Raw genomic sequence first — 15475 nt, 5'->3', positions numbered from 1 at the left:
CTGTAAAAGATAAATTACAGAATTATTACTCAGTTTAAATGGGTTTCATTTGACTGCACAGGTCTGAAATTCCTCACAGCCAATGAAATGATAAATAACTGACTAAAAACATTAACGATTTAAATAACACATCATATAAACATTATTCTCATCATTTCATATTCTGACTATAAGGCAATTCATATAAAGTAATAAATATACACATTAAAATATACAAAATAGGAATTAAACTTACTTAGTATTTAAGATTTTATCAAAATAAAAAAATAAATAATTTATTTCTTATGTTAAATTCTTAGCTTCTGGGGGTGCCTGGGTGGCTCAGTTGGTTAAGTGACTGCCTTTGGCTCAGGTCATGATTCCGGGGTCCTGGGATCAAGCCCCGTGTCAGGCTCACTGCTCTTCCCTCTTCTTCTGCCCCTCCCCCCAGCTTGTGCACACACGCGTGCAAATACACACTCTCTCAAATGAATAAAGACTTTAAATAAAAATTATTAGTTTCTGAAGTGAATTTTATAGCAATATGGCAAACTAGCACAAAAATGCCACCAAGTCACCATGCCCAATAACAAACTTATAAATTTAAACAAAATTAGTTTTAGAAAAAATTGTCACTTTCTGCCCAATCTCCTTAATCTCTCTTCTTTCTCTTTTATCCTCCTTTTCATTCCTTCATAACTGCAAATAGTAGCAACTGCCCAGAATTTTAATTTTTACTAGGCCACAAAGGGCCCCCGTAATTCTGCTTATCAACCACAGTGCAAAATCATTTATTTATTCAACATCACAATTTGAACTCCAGTGTTAAGAGTGGTACCAAATGGGCTATGGATATAGGCATGGAAGAGGTATCATAGATTTAAATCAATAAAAGTAAAAACAATGATGGTCAGAACAAAAAGAACCTCAGAGAAGCTTCGAAGAGGAGGAAGAAAACCAGATAACTGTTCCATATGTAGTTAGTATCATTGCTGACTCTAGAGACTGATATTTGAATAAAACAGTATCATTCATCAAATCGTAAATGCCCATAAAAATCGACCATCCAAACTAGAACACTTTAGAGAGTTAAATTGAGAGTTATTAGTAATTATACACTAAATAACAGATGCAAAGGGAGACTAGCCCCAGGCAAACTGGGATATATTATCACCTGATCCACAACAGGTAAGTTGTATGCCTACTTACCATAATATTTCTTTTCCTTGATTATTATATAGTTGCCAAATTACCATGGGCTAATTTTAGCCTAGCAACCAACATAGAAAGCCAACTATATTTAGTTCTATAAAGGGACTAAAAAGGAAGAGGGGGACAATGAAAGCAAAAGGCTTATCAAAAAAAAATTGCTTAAGCCCTTTTCCAGGTGATAGGATCAATTTTAATCTCAATGCATGAGTAGAAAAATTTGTTTTCTGTTTAAATCTTGATCCGAATGCTTTCTTATGTACAACATCCTGGACCACTTTTCTACTTTTATTTTTTCATCCATTTCCCATCCCACCATTACTATATTTTTTTAAACCAACTGCTGGTCAACTGCTCACCCACTCAATACTAATTAAATGGTCCAAGTTAATAAATGTCATAGTGAACCAAAACCATGATCTTGTAACCCAGGCTAGGTAGCCTTTAACTATTTCTAAAAGTTATAAAACAGACTAATCCCCCCCAAAATTATATATTGTTTGGATCTACAACCTACAACTGGTTAAAACAAAATAGAACAAAAAACACAGAAATCACACTTTCTAATAAACAACATAAAATGAAACTTTAAAAAGCTTTAAAGATAGATGCAGAGCAATTTCCAGAATCCTCTTAATATCTTGAATGCTGGGACCTGAAAAAAAGAAGTTTAATTAAAGAAGCATACCTTGGTGAATGGCAGCATTGTACAGTGATGCCAAAGGAGATTGTGGAGAATTTTTAAGGGCTTTTAAGGTTAGAGGTTCCTCCTTATTCTATCTACTTTTACCTTTTATAAAAACTTAGGGCTTTTCTTAATGTAAGCATCCCATCATAGATTTATTAGGAATACTAAGGTTCACTCAAGCAAGAAACCTTCAGAACTTCAAAGGAAAATATGTAATTACCTTGTGCAAAATCTGTCTCAATCTTTCAAGATAAGCTTCTCTCTCTTTTTTTTCTTCTCTTAAACTGTATCTCTCAATTTAGGAATCAATACTCAGACCCCTAAATTCCTAAACTCACAATGACCTCACGGCATTTCAATTTGACAAGGTCTCTCAGCCAAGATGCTTCAACATGCTTACAGTTTGGACACTTATGCTATAGAAAATGTCCTATAGATACTTGTGTTTCATGGTTTAGACTGTCCAAAAATCCCCACTAGGCATAGAACCAGAAAGAGCTGTGTGTTTTCTAAGTTTCTTCCTAATCCCATAAAAACACTGATTGAGATAACTTACTTTTCTAAAGCAATAATTGAGGAGAAAAAAGAATTTGTTTCAAAAAGTTAAAATCTGACTTCCTGGCTATTTTTACATGCTCTTGAGGATTTTCTTAAATGACTTAAATATCTACTGATCTTGTATGATTCCACAAGAAGCAAAAATAGAACTGCTATTTTAACAACAGTATAGGACAAAATAGTATGCAATGAGAAATCAGTACCACAGAATAATCAAACATGTTGCTGTTTCATGTACTAGTTATAAAAATGACTTATCCTGCAGTGAAAGAAAACTTTTTACTTTATTCAATCCAGCCTATTAATATTATCCTGTGGTATGATTTGGGAAATGCTGATATAAAAGCTTATCTAAAAATACACCAAGGGGCGCCTGGGTGACTCAGTGGGTTAAAGCCTCTGCCTTCAACTCAGGTCATGATCCCAGGGTTCTGGGATCGAGCCCCACATTGGGCTCTCTGCTCAGTGGGGAGCCTGCTTCTCCCTCTCCCTCTGCCTGCCTCTCTGCCTACTTGTGATCTCTGTCTGTCAAATAAATAAATAAAATATTTTAAAAAATAAAATAAAATAAAAATAAAAATATACCAAATTAAAAGCAGAAACAAGTGGTTCAATAAAATCTACTACCAAAGTGAAGTGTAACATAGAAACAAGAGAAAAAAAAGCAAAATCACGTCCTACAAAAGCCATAATTATGATATAAAGGACAAAAAACAAAGATTTAATGCTATCAATGAATGTTCTCCATGCATTATTTTTACTATTAAATTATTCCAGAGTTAAAATCCACTAGTCATGCTTGAAGCAGCATATGCTTTAGTAAATAAAATCTACCACAAGTCTCTACTTTCTAGCCGGTTAACAAGCATACTGATCTAGAAAACTCCATAATGGAAATGTGTGAAACAGAGCTGTATTTGTTTACATGGTTTATAGGAAGAATAATTAAATGCACTTTCCTTGCACTGCAGTTCTAAAATGTTATGGTACATCATCATACTGAGCTAGAAGGTCAAAGTACAGCTAAAGTGGACAGTAAATATGGGAGCAAGTTTGAAAGACTATCTATTTGACTCCATTAGCACAACTTAAACTAATGTGGTGTCCAATTCTGAATGAGTCAGTTAATGTATTTATACTCAGCCTTCTAAAAAATGCATGTCATTGAGGAATCACATAGGATAGGATAGATAGGATCTATTTTTATTATAGTCACTTATTTCTCATATTGTTACATATTGGGATATCTGAACACATTTTCCCCTAAATTATAAAGGCTGAGGAAATGTACTGAAGGTAGTATAACCTAAAGTGCATTTTCTAGGGCCTCTGTATTTGCCCTATCAAGGACATTTAATCACTATATAGATGGTCCCAAATTATAATGGTTCGACTTACAATGTTTTGACATCATGATGGTACAACAGCGATACACAATAGAAACTGTACTTTGAATTTTGATCTTTTTCCAAGTGATATGATAAGATGCAGGGCAGAAGACACTGAACAGCAGCCCTCAGTAAGCCAGGCGATCACAAGGATAAACAATGCATACATTTATAACCATTGTGTACCTACCTAACCACTCTGTTTTTCACTTTCACTGTAAGTATATAATCAATTACGTGAGATACTCAACACCTTATTATAAAATAAGCTTTGTGTTAGAGGATTTTGCCCAACTGTAGGCTAATATTAAGTGTTCTGAGCATGTTTAAGGTAGGCTAGGTGAGGCTATGATGCTCAGTAGGTTAAGCATAGCTCCATCGTAAGTCGTGGAAGATCTGTAAAGATATTTAATAAGCAAACTGCTTGCTGGTGAGCCACCTATGGGCAGATATTGTCTAGGGAAGCTGCTTGAACTACCTTAAGACTCTTACTAAGAAGCAATCAAGCATATATACTTACTCACTTTGGGCTCAAGGGAGAAAAAAAACAACAAAAACCTGCCTTTTGCTGTTAAAGAGATCATTACTGACTGCAGCAGGTTAAAAAGAAACTCCCCATACTAACAAAGAAAAAACTTTTCAACATTTGAAAATAAATAAATAAAAGGACGTGGCAGAAAAATAGAGATGGTTTAGTTCATACAAGCCAGATAATTTCCATAGCTGTCAATAGCTGAACACCAAATTCCATATTACCATAACTTATTTTGTTTTCCATCAATGTAGTTCAAGGTTAAAAACAGGAAGATGGCAAGGAATTATTTAAATATGGTATTACCTTAATATAAATCTAAAAGTCAGAAGCTCTTACAGTAGAATTGAGAAAAATGGGGTGCCTGGGTGGCTCAGTCGTTAAGCATCTGCCTTTGGCTCAGGGCATGATCCCAGGGTTCTGGGACTGAGCCCCACATGGAGCTCCCTGCTCAGCGGAAAGCCTGCTTCTCCCTCTCTCACTCCCCCTGCTTGTGTTCCCTCTCTCGCTGTGTCTCTCTCTGTCAAATAAATAAATAAAATCTTAAAAAAAAAAAAACTGAGAAAAACAAAAATCATTACTCTCATACTATAGACTAATCAAAAAAAGGACATAAAAAGAGAGCTAAGATAACGAAGTAAAGAATAATTATTTTATCAGTTAAAATGTTGTACACATTTTTAAGTGTAGATTTGGATACTTTTTTTTTCGTTTCAGAAAATATTTTTGAATTGTTCACGTCCTTCTATCAAAATAACGCCACTCCATCAATAAGCCCACCAAAAGACCTCGGGTTTGCTGCAAGCCTTGCTCATGTCTGACCTCAAAAAGAAATATGCCTACAAATGACAAAAGTCAACTCAATATTGGTCACATTTTCATTAAGGTCATTTGTTTGCCCCACTTTGTTCTTTATTTGTCTCAGTTCTACTGTTTAAAAAAATGGCATATATCTCATTTGGAGATTTTTTTTCCTACCGAAACTATCACAGAGATCATCTATACCTGCTGCCACTGCTCCTCATTTGACATATTTCACAAGGCCCTAATATATTCATTCCTCTGCAGTCTATGTGATTCATTGCCAAATGTCACTTACTCATTCTGGTAGACTTCTTACTTCTACAAATATTTCCAACTCTGCAAAACTGTTATAATTCTACTTTCTCTTAGTGGTACCTATTTAGTAGTTAACTCATTTTCAACAACTTTTTTACAATAAAAAAAATCAAGTTTCTCTTCTTTGAATAAAATATAAATGAAATACAAAAAAAAAAAAAAAATCCACAAAAGGAGTCCCACAAACATCCTAAACAGATTTACACTGTACATTCTTTGAGGCCAAGAGGGATAATGTCTTTCTTTGTTCACATTTCTAATTCTAATGACAATCGACTGTCAAAAATACAGTATTTATAGATTTATTCAATGATTAAAAACTGAATAAATGAATAAGATTTGCTCAGAGTGTTTAACTCACTCATAAACCCTTAACAAACTCTTACTCCATATACCAACGGGGTGAAAAATGTTAGACTAAAAATGACAGTTCTTCCATCAAGAGCCTCCATCTAGGAGGGAAAACATGTGAGCACATTATTACCACAGAGTCGGGTATATAAAGTATTCTGAGAACAGAGCAGATGACAGCCACGTGATCACTTTGATCACAACTAAAGTTATTCCCCTCATGATCTCAAAAAATTAAAGATATATTCCAAATACACCTAACTTTACATCAACTCTCAGAAACTGAATGTCCCTTTTCATCACTATATGCCACCTCTATAACTTACCATTATGATTATAGTCTCTGGGATACAATGCAATAGCAGAAAAGTACTGGCAGAAAATCTATTTACGTTGTTCCACTCACACTAATTCTCTCATCATCTAAAAAAAAGGCCTTGGGACACTTAGGTGCCTTAGTCATTAAGTGTCTGCCTTTGGCTCAGGTCATGATCCCAGGTTTCTGGGATCGAGCCCCACATCAGGCTTCCTGCTCAACAGGAAGCCTGCTTCTGCCTCTCCCACTCCCCCTGTTTGTGTTCTCTCTCTCACTGCATCTCTCTCTGTAAAATAAATAAACAAAAGCTTAAAAAAAAAAAAAAAGGCCCTCTTCTAAAGTAAGAAGACCTACAGGCCTAATGAACACAGTAAGGTTGTATACACAGCATCATCACAGCCAAGAATAGTTTATGAAAGGGCTAGAAGGGCCACCAGAATGTACCTGTCTAAGGAATTCCTTAGCTATCAACTAAGTTTCCTGTGTCCTAGAGGTAATAGAGTATGCAGAATAGGTGTCATCTATTAACTCCACATCATTTGGATGTCAGCATTTTAGGGTCATGTTGACAATGTACTGCACTACACTACAAACAAGGAAATAAATACACCCTTCATTAATATTTCCCACAGAGAAAAAAAAAGGTTTTTAAATGGAAGCAATGATGATATATTAACCTTTTAAAAATCAGGTAATAAAACAAGCCCTTTCTTTATCCACAGAAGACAATAACAGGCTCTACTCTAAATCTTGTTATTTAGTAGTAATTCGCCCTGCTCTATGTCAGAGGACAACAGAGTAATTTATTTGAAGTAGAATCAGACCTGTCGTACTATCCAGGAACAAACATCCGGACAGGTCAAGTCTAAATACAATGTTTAAAAGTTTAAAATCAGTTTTCCCTCCATAATCAATATTAACATGTCTGCAGTCATTAGCATACTTACCACACTGACTGAATTTCTCTTTTAGTTTCTGCCAAGTCAAGTCAAAAGGCAGCTAGAATGAAAAAAGGTATTAGTAACAGATATACAAAGAAAAAAAAAATTTTAAGTATCCTTTACATTTAGTTGCTTACATTTCTGACAAATATCTGGTTGCCTTTGGAGCCTATTCTTTCTCTTATTCCGCTTCCCATTGGACCAGATAGAAATCCTCGATCCATATCGATGCTCCTTTCCAGTATGGCTCCTATACCTGGTCCCATTCTATCAAAGCTGGAGCTCATCCGGTCCAGTCCCATCCCCATTCCTCCAGTCACACTGTTCATGCCACCCATGCCACCACCTAGATTTCAAGAAGGGAAGGGGGGTGATTTGGGAATTTGGGTGTTTTTGTTTTAAAAACAGAAGAAAAAGGAGAAAGAAGAGGAAAAAGAGGAGGGAGAGAATCATTTTTGAGAAAGAAAGGGAGAGAAAAATTAATTCATTTATATAATTAGATCCTATATAAACATAAAATCATTTTCATATATACAACAGAAAAATCTTCCAAGAAGCAGAATATAATTTGATGTACATTCATTTAATTGACTGTTAATGCCTAACTGAATCTCATTCTAGCCACTACACAAATACATCATACATATATACTTCTATAAAATTATATTCTGATCATAAAATACATGATATAAGTTATATAAATTCTCTGCCAATTATTTGATCCATTAATGGAATGTGATTTTTTTTATCATTTTTTTAATACCATGTTTAATAAATGCAAGAACAAAGATACATGAAGTGAATTCAAATTATTACAACTCCAACGCATTAACTGTTGATCTCATCATACTCTCCCATATAATATTCTTTTCACTCAGTATCTTCTGTTTTACATGCAATTTCTTTTTCATATCAATTCAATATGTAATAACCACAGAAAAACCTAACTTTTAATCTCAATATTATATAGATCTTAAGGAGATAACAAAAAATGGAATCATATGCCTTTGGCCAGAGCTTGAGAATTTAACTCACAGTGCATACCCAATTCATTCTTATGCACTGAGTCCCCTTTAATTAATTCCAACCCTATTCATCCTCAAAATTCATCTTTTTTTCTTGTACTTAATATCCTCATACATAGAAATTCTAAAAATTAACATCACCTTCAAATTGACTTTCTATGAATAACAAATATAAAGCTAGGGAAACAGAAGTATGACCACTGAGGTGAAAAAGGAAGGTAGGGAAGTTACGATTAATGGGAAGATGACCAAGGCTAAAAAAAATGATGAAAGAGAACGAGAAGCAAGGTACAATGGAGGTAAATATCTTTAGCTGACAGGATTTTACAAAAGTTCAAGTGGGCTATATTTCCTATTTGTGAGATTTCAATCAATGAAAGGAATTCAGTTAAGTATGGAGAGCTCACAAAGACATGGCTCAGTAAGCAACAGAGATCAAAAACTGAGCAATGTCTTAAGACTTAATATAAGGCCTCAAATGTAGTAGTGGAAACAGATGGAAGATATGAGGCATTCCCCAGTGTTGCAACTACTCTTGATTCTATCACAGGAAAAGTTTAAGAGGAGAGGAAATAAGCATCTCTTTCAACCTTAGCCTTCAACCTCAGGAAGTCTCTAGAGGTGTTATAACTAGGGCGATTCACCTGCATCTACCAAAAGACACAAGATGTTCACAGATGAAATAAGTTAGTCACCAACCAGCAGCTGTAGACAATAGGCAAGGAAACAAAGTTGGTGCTAAAGCAAAAGTTGCTCCTGACATGTGATCACAGAAATCCCGAGATTCCTTAGTTGGAATGGAGCTTCTTGGATTAGCTGACAATTAACACATACTCTGGTGTTAGTTTAGAAATGTCAAAGAAGTAAAATTCAAAGTTAGTTTATAAATTTCAAACAGTGATCAAACAGAAAAGCTCAGTAAATATTAAAATTTCTCTAAATTATGACAAGACATATTAACACATAAGAACAAAGTATTACTATACTACAATAACTACTCTTGCAAAGTCTTTTGCAAGCACTCAAATATTACTGAATAAATTCTAGTAAAATTTAAACCTACTTATTCCAGATCCTACTGGACCCATGTTAGAAGCTCCTATTCTTCCTGCAATCATTGCACTGCCTAAACAAGGATGGAAAGATAATATACTAATTAATTTGAATAATCATATTTTAAAATTCCCAAGGTACTATGCTTTCAGATGTACAGTAACCAAAAAACTGTATGTCTTCTAGAAATAGGATTCAAATACATAACATACTGAAATAGCAAGAGAGTACATTAAAATACCTAAAGTGTTCTTCATCAAGTAATAAATTACGTGAAACATTATAAATTTCCAACTATTCACAATAAAAGGAAAACAGACTTTGAAAAATATGACCTGCAAAAAGAAAAAGAGAAATATGCAGCCAACCCTACCAAGTCTACCAAAGGAATCTCCAAAGCCTCGATTTATTCCAATATCACCACGTCCAAAATCTCTCTCCATGCTACTAGTCATCGCACCACGGTATAGCTCTGAAATGATTATGCAACAAATTAACCCTTTTTCAAATGCATCAGTACACAGTAATCTATTTAGGAAAATTTTGAAACTAAACTGAAAAGACAGCAAAATCACAAATACAAAAAAGTCTCTGATTTACCAACTTACCTCACATACCATATATCCCAGTCCCGTCATGCCTGTCTCTATTCCCTATGCCCATATGCCCTCCGAAGACCTCTACAGTACCCATTCCTACATTTACCTACCTCCCATTCGGCCAACTCCTCCAAATCCTCCCATGCTATTCATTGCTTCCAGACCACCAAACCCAATTCCTATGGAATAAAGATTAATTTTGAGATCCGACTGTCAGTTAGAGACCTGAAAGGTACATTTTGTAAATGCTGAGTTTCATCAGTAAGCTCTTCATCCACCCTACCTTGTCCAAGAGGCTTCTTAACACATCCATTTCCATATCCCTTAAGTATGTACCAGGCTCAATCTCTGCTAGCAGTCTTTAGGTGTGAGCCAACAATAAACCATGACTTTTTTTTCCTTGGAATTCTCAACACAGCTTCTAATTTACTAAAAATGGTGATAGGTACATACAAAAAACAAATGCTTATACGTACCTCCTCCAATTCTATTCATTCCTCCAAAACCTGGACCATCCATTCCCATACCTCAAATAAAATACACAGTATGTACGTTCAGTCAATCTTATTTTTATGACTAAAGAATGACATAATGCAATACAGCAAAAGATACCACTAGTCTAGTCATGATGGAATGCTAGAGAAGCAGCAGAACACAGGTGGCATGCGTGCTATGCCACATCAGCTATCTAATCATGAGTCTTCAAAAAGGCCTCTATGAATATTTATTGAATGAAAAAACAAAATTCACTGGTCACACTCATATTCAAGCAGAGAATATCTAGGACCAGGTAATCACTCTCCCTTTTTTTCAATACACGCACACACAAACACAAATATCACCACAACAGATTTAGAGATCACGTTAGAAAGTAAGGACTCCTTACATGGCAGCTAAGGAAGCAAAAAAAACTAAGAATAAAAAAGCATGTATTTAGGAGGGCAGAGGGCCTAAGAGTAAGGGACAAAGTTTCTATCTCTTTGGGTCAGAATGATTTCTGTAGCTACCCTAATAATTTAAAAGTTTAACTATAGCATCTCAGCAAAAACAGGAATCTGATAGCATTTATTAGTCCATCAATTAAGACACAGTTCTCAAAGTACGGTCTGGGTCTAATAAGTCAAAATTATTTCATTCATCACATAACATTAAGATATTATTTGACTGTTTTACTCTCATTCTCTCATGAATATAAGATGCAATTTCCCAGAAACTACATGATGTTTGATACTGTAACAAACTAAATGCAGAAGTAGACACAAGAACATGGCTGTCTTGCATTAAGCCAAACATTAAAGAGATGTACAAAAAGGTAAAACAATGCCACTCTTCTATTTTTTTTTGTATTGGAAAATACAACTTAGCTTCTTAAAAATTATACTTATGTTAACACAAGTTTATTATTGTTATCTTAAATACATAAGTAGTTTTAAATTTCTAAGTTTTAATTTCTAATACAGTAAATACTGACAAACATAACTACATAACTACATAAACAAAACAAAACATAACTACATAAACAAAAGCACTTTGAGATCCCCTCAACAAATTTTGAGAGTAAAAGAATTCTGAAATCACAAAGTGTAAAAACTAATCTTCAAAGACAAACTATAAATTAGTCCAGGTGAAGAGCCAAACAGCTATTTGAAGAGCTACCGTCCCAGCTATACATTTCAATTTAACCTGCTTATAATAGGGAAGCATTTCAGTCATATACAAATATTGTATAACCATGATACACAAAGCACTACATTTAAACATTCTCCTTCTGCCTTACAGACATTTTAAAATCCAAAGTGCTAAAAGGCTAGCTACAACACAACTGGCCCCAGAGGAACCTGACTGACCTCTGCTCAGCCTTTTTCATGTTCTCTGCTCTCAAGGTTTCATTCTTTTATCAAACTGAATGACATCCTAAATGCTCAACTATAAAACAGAGTCCTTTGAACATTATTACAAACTAGTAAATGTAAGCTTTGTAATATACCAAATGTACCATTTAAAAAGAAATAAGAATGTGAGAATACTCACCACTTGGACCTAAATTTCCCATTACACCACCTATGTTCAACTGGCTGGCACTAATAGGCTGTCCACCTGGACCAAGTCCCATTCCAATGCCTCCAAGACCACCTAAAACATAAATAAGAATATTACTAACCCATATATAATTAACTAACTGGCACTAAGTAAATGTTTTAAAGCTAGATGCCTGTAGTAATACTTCCAAAACTTTGCAAATTTGCAAATAAGAGCGCTGGTTCTTCTTTTTATCAGAATGCAGCACACTGAAGCGTCACTATAATACCATTTATTAATGAGAAGTGTTTTATGAAGCAGCCCCATCTTATATCCTAGGTTCAAGACATACTGAAAAGGACTAATGAAATACCAAGAGGATTTTGAATAACATTATATACCTTAAAAATGGTATATATATCTGAATGAGAAGTTGCTCAAATTTGTAGAACCACTTAAAATAGAAGAATTACATTTAAGATGCATTACATCAAACTAAAGTCAACAACAATGATAACATAATACTGAATATAACAAACATTACATTACTTGGTTTTGTCCATGACATATTTATTGACATTTATATGGAAACCTTAAGTGTTTTCACATCTATTTTCCATAAAGGAGGAAATGTTTGAAACCTTTAGTTATTTGTATAATGCCATTTTAGCTATGTAATTGAGCTAGAACTAGAATTTAAGTTTTCTGTCTCTAAATCCAGTATTCTTTTTACTACCTCTCTTAAACTAATTAAATTTGTTGAAAATAGATTTTAAGAAGTTAATTGATGACCTTAAAGACTTAATATTTGAGTGGGAACTATTTTATTCTACTAAATCTGAGTATGACTTTAAAGTTCTTGCTAGCAATGTAGCAATTAAATGGTAGAGGCTGAGAAAATTATATACCATATATAGTTTTCCAATACATATTTTTCAATACATACAGAAGCATGTTGTGTTAAGTTGGAAAGATTAATGTGATCTGGTAAGAGAAATATTTTTCAACTCAGTTCCCAATAATGGTCTAACTAAAAGCAATAGCACATTTGACTATCAGTAATGCTCATGTCTGTGCTTAAAACTCATATTTTCATCTCTAATATCATTCTTTACTAAAAGGAACCAGGACTACGTGAAACTAGGCCAATCCCATGTCTCTGGGACCAAAAAAAAACAAAAACAAAAACAAAAAACCCACCAAAAAACAAAACCTTCCCAGATCTGGGAAATCATGCTTTTACCAAAAGTAAGAGTATCAGCAGCACAGGAAATGAGAAGGCTCCCACCCGACAAAGTTACAATAATTTGAGCAAAAGAAGAGAAGGGAAAAATGAGGACATTAATAATGATTAACTAGAATAACAAACTGATTCTGTTAAAGTCTATGAATTCAGGGTGCCTGGGTGGCTCAGTGGGTTAAAGCCTCTGCCTTCAGCTCAGGTCATGGTCTCAGGGTCTTGGGATCAAGCCCCCATCGGGCTTTCTGCTCAGCAGGGAGCCTGCTTCCCCCTCTTGCTCTGCCTGACTCTCTGCCAACTTGTGATCTGTCTGTCAAATAAATAAATAAAATCTTTAAAAAAAAAAAAGTCTATGAATTCATATTATATCTCAAGAAAGAAGAATATATAAAAATGTAAATCTCAAAAAAACAGATAGAGAAGAAGTCTGAATACAACAGAGGATTTTTTTTTTATATATAAATAAATAGAAGAGTACTAATAGTGGAAAGTAAACCAGAAGTCCCCTGCAGAAAGCCAGGCAGGATCTTGAAAGACGAAAAGTAGTAAGTGATAAATTTGGTTGAGGCAGAAAAAGACTGCCCTTATCTTATAAAGAGAGAAAAGACAATGTTCAAAGACACATGAGCTGAGAATTTTCCAGAAATTACAAAACAAACCTTGAATTCTCATATTGTGAAAGCCCAATAAGAAGTAATTCATACCGACACTGTAGAAAACTATATACCAAAGACAAATATCTTAAAATCAGCTACATGAAGAACAAAGATTACCCAAAAAGAAAGGACATTTCAACTGATAGCTGGCTTAAAATAACAACAATGGAAGCCAAAAGACTGGGATATTTTCAAAGTGCTGAGACAAAATAACTATCAATCTTAAACTGCAAACCAATAAAACTATCTTTGAAGACATTTATAGAGTATCCAAAATTAAGACAATTTACTAACAACAGATCCTCATTGAAAGAGTTTTTAAAATATATCTTTCAGGGGGAAAAAAAAATTAGTGCCAGGGTCTGTAAAAGCAGAGAAAGGTACGGTTAAAAAAAAAAAGGTAAGTAATAGTAATGTCTAATTTGTGGGACTGAAAAAAAATATATACAACTAAGACAATGAGCAATAATAACACATAATTCAGTAGAGGAGTGATCAGAACTAAAACATTCAAAGGACACTCTATTATTGAGTAAACAAATAATTATATTAACTTCAGACTTTGTATTGCTATATTAAAAATCCAGGATAATTACTAGATGAGAAAGCAAGATGGGAGAAAAATAAGATAATGGGCATTAATCCAAATAAATCAATAAATGTGAATAAATAAAACAAAGCTCTTGTATCTACATTAATATTAAATAAGACTTAGCTACTAAAGATAAAAAATCACTTTAAAATGATAAAATTTTACACTGAAAAAAATTAAATTAAAAAATAAAATAAAATGATAAAATTTTGATTCATTGGGAAACTATATCAGTTCTAAACTTGGATGTAGCTACTAATTTAGTTTCAAAATATTTAAAGCAAAAACAAGAAAAAAGAAGACAAATCCAACATTCTAGTGGGAAATTTTACCACATACAACTCTTAGTAATTGACAGCACAAACAGACATTACTATTAGTAGAGACATAAGAAAATGTAAATGATTAATAAACTTGTTTAATGGACATATACAGAATACTGCACTCACCAAGCACACCTGGAATATATATTAAAAAGTGCCATATATTAAGCTACCATAATGCAAAGTCCAAATCAATTCCAAGAATCACAATCATATCTTCTTTGGCCACACTGTTAAGTTAAAAATTAATAAGAAAAAGCCCCATACATTTAGAAACTCAAAAAAGATGACTTAAGAAAAAATCATAATAGTAATTTAATAAAAACTAAATCACAATAAAAATACTCCATACTAAAACCTGCATACAACAGCTGAATTTAATAGTTGTAACTACTTTTACTAGAAGAGAGAGGCTGCAAAATTAGTGAAGTAAACATTCAACTTAAGGAATTTGGACAAAATAAGAGACTGAACCCAAAGAGATAGAAGAAAATATTAAAGCAAAGAGCAGAAATTAAGATACAAAAATGAAATTCACTTCTTTAAAAGCACTTATTGTAATAAAACTGAAAAATCTAAGCAAAACTGACCAAGAAAAAAGAGAAATTGCAAACCTTTGAAATTTATCAGAGCGAAGAACTATAGATGTAGCAGAAATTTAAGAGACTATTTTATGCCAGTAAATGTGAAAATGAACAAAAATTATAAAAATCTTAGAAAAATAGAAATGACCAATACTGACTCAAGAAGCAATAGGAAATATGAACAATCATTAGTTCAAGTCTTCCCCCAAATAATAGAGGAAGGCCAGACAGTATTTACAAGTAATTTCTCATAAACAGTGCGAGAACAGATTATTCTAACAAAAAAAGAATAAATACTCCCCA

At 33.6% G+C, this 15475-nt stretch overlaps 1 protein-coding gene across 5 annotated transcripts in view; it reads right to left on the bottom strand.

Moving 5' to 3' along the window:
- The window catches only part of MYEF2 (myelin expression factor 2), a 39246-nt gene that overhangs the window by 8163 nt on the left and 15608 nt on the right, over positions 1-15475 (bottom strand). For 2 of the 5 annotated variants that reach the window (XM_032856569.1, XM_032856565.1), the window contains 7 exons: positions 11790-11891; positions 10235-10285; positions 9869-9937; positions 9533-9631; positions 9170-9232; positions 7219-7427; positions 7088-7139 (listed from right to left, as the gene is read on the bottom strand). In XM_032856569.1, coding sequence (XP_032712460.1) covers positions 7088-7139; positions 7219-7427; positions 9170-9232; positions 9533-9631; positions 9869-9937; positions 10235-10285; positions 11790-11891 — 645 coding nt within the window. The remainder of the gene's footprint in view (positions 1-7087; positions 7140-7218; positions 7428-9169; positions 9233-9532; positions 9632-9868; positions 9938-10234; positions 10286-11789; positions 11892-15475) is intronic. The other 3 variants (XM_032856566.1, XM_032856567.1, XM_032856568.1) reach the window with 3 other exon arrangements.

The sequence above is a fragment of the Lontra canadensis genome, unplaced genomic scaffold, assembly GCF_010015895.1.
Source record: "Lontra canadensis isolate GAN:19392208 unplaced genomic scaffold, GSC_riverotter_1.0 scaffold12, whole genome shotgun sequence".
NCBI classification, from domain to species: Eukaryota; Metazoa; Chordata; class Mammalia; order Carnivora; family Mustelidae; genus Lontra; species Lontra canadensis.
This window is presented reverse-complemented; position numbering and strand designations above follow the sequence as displayed.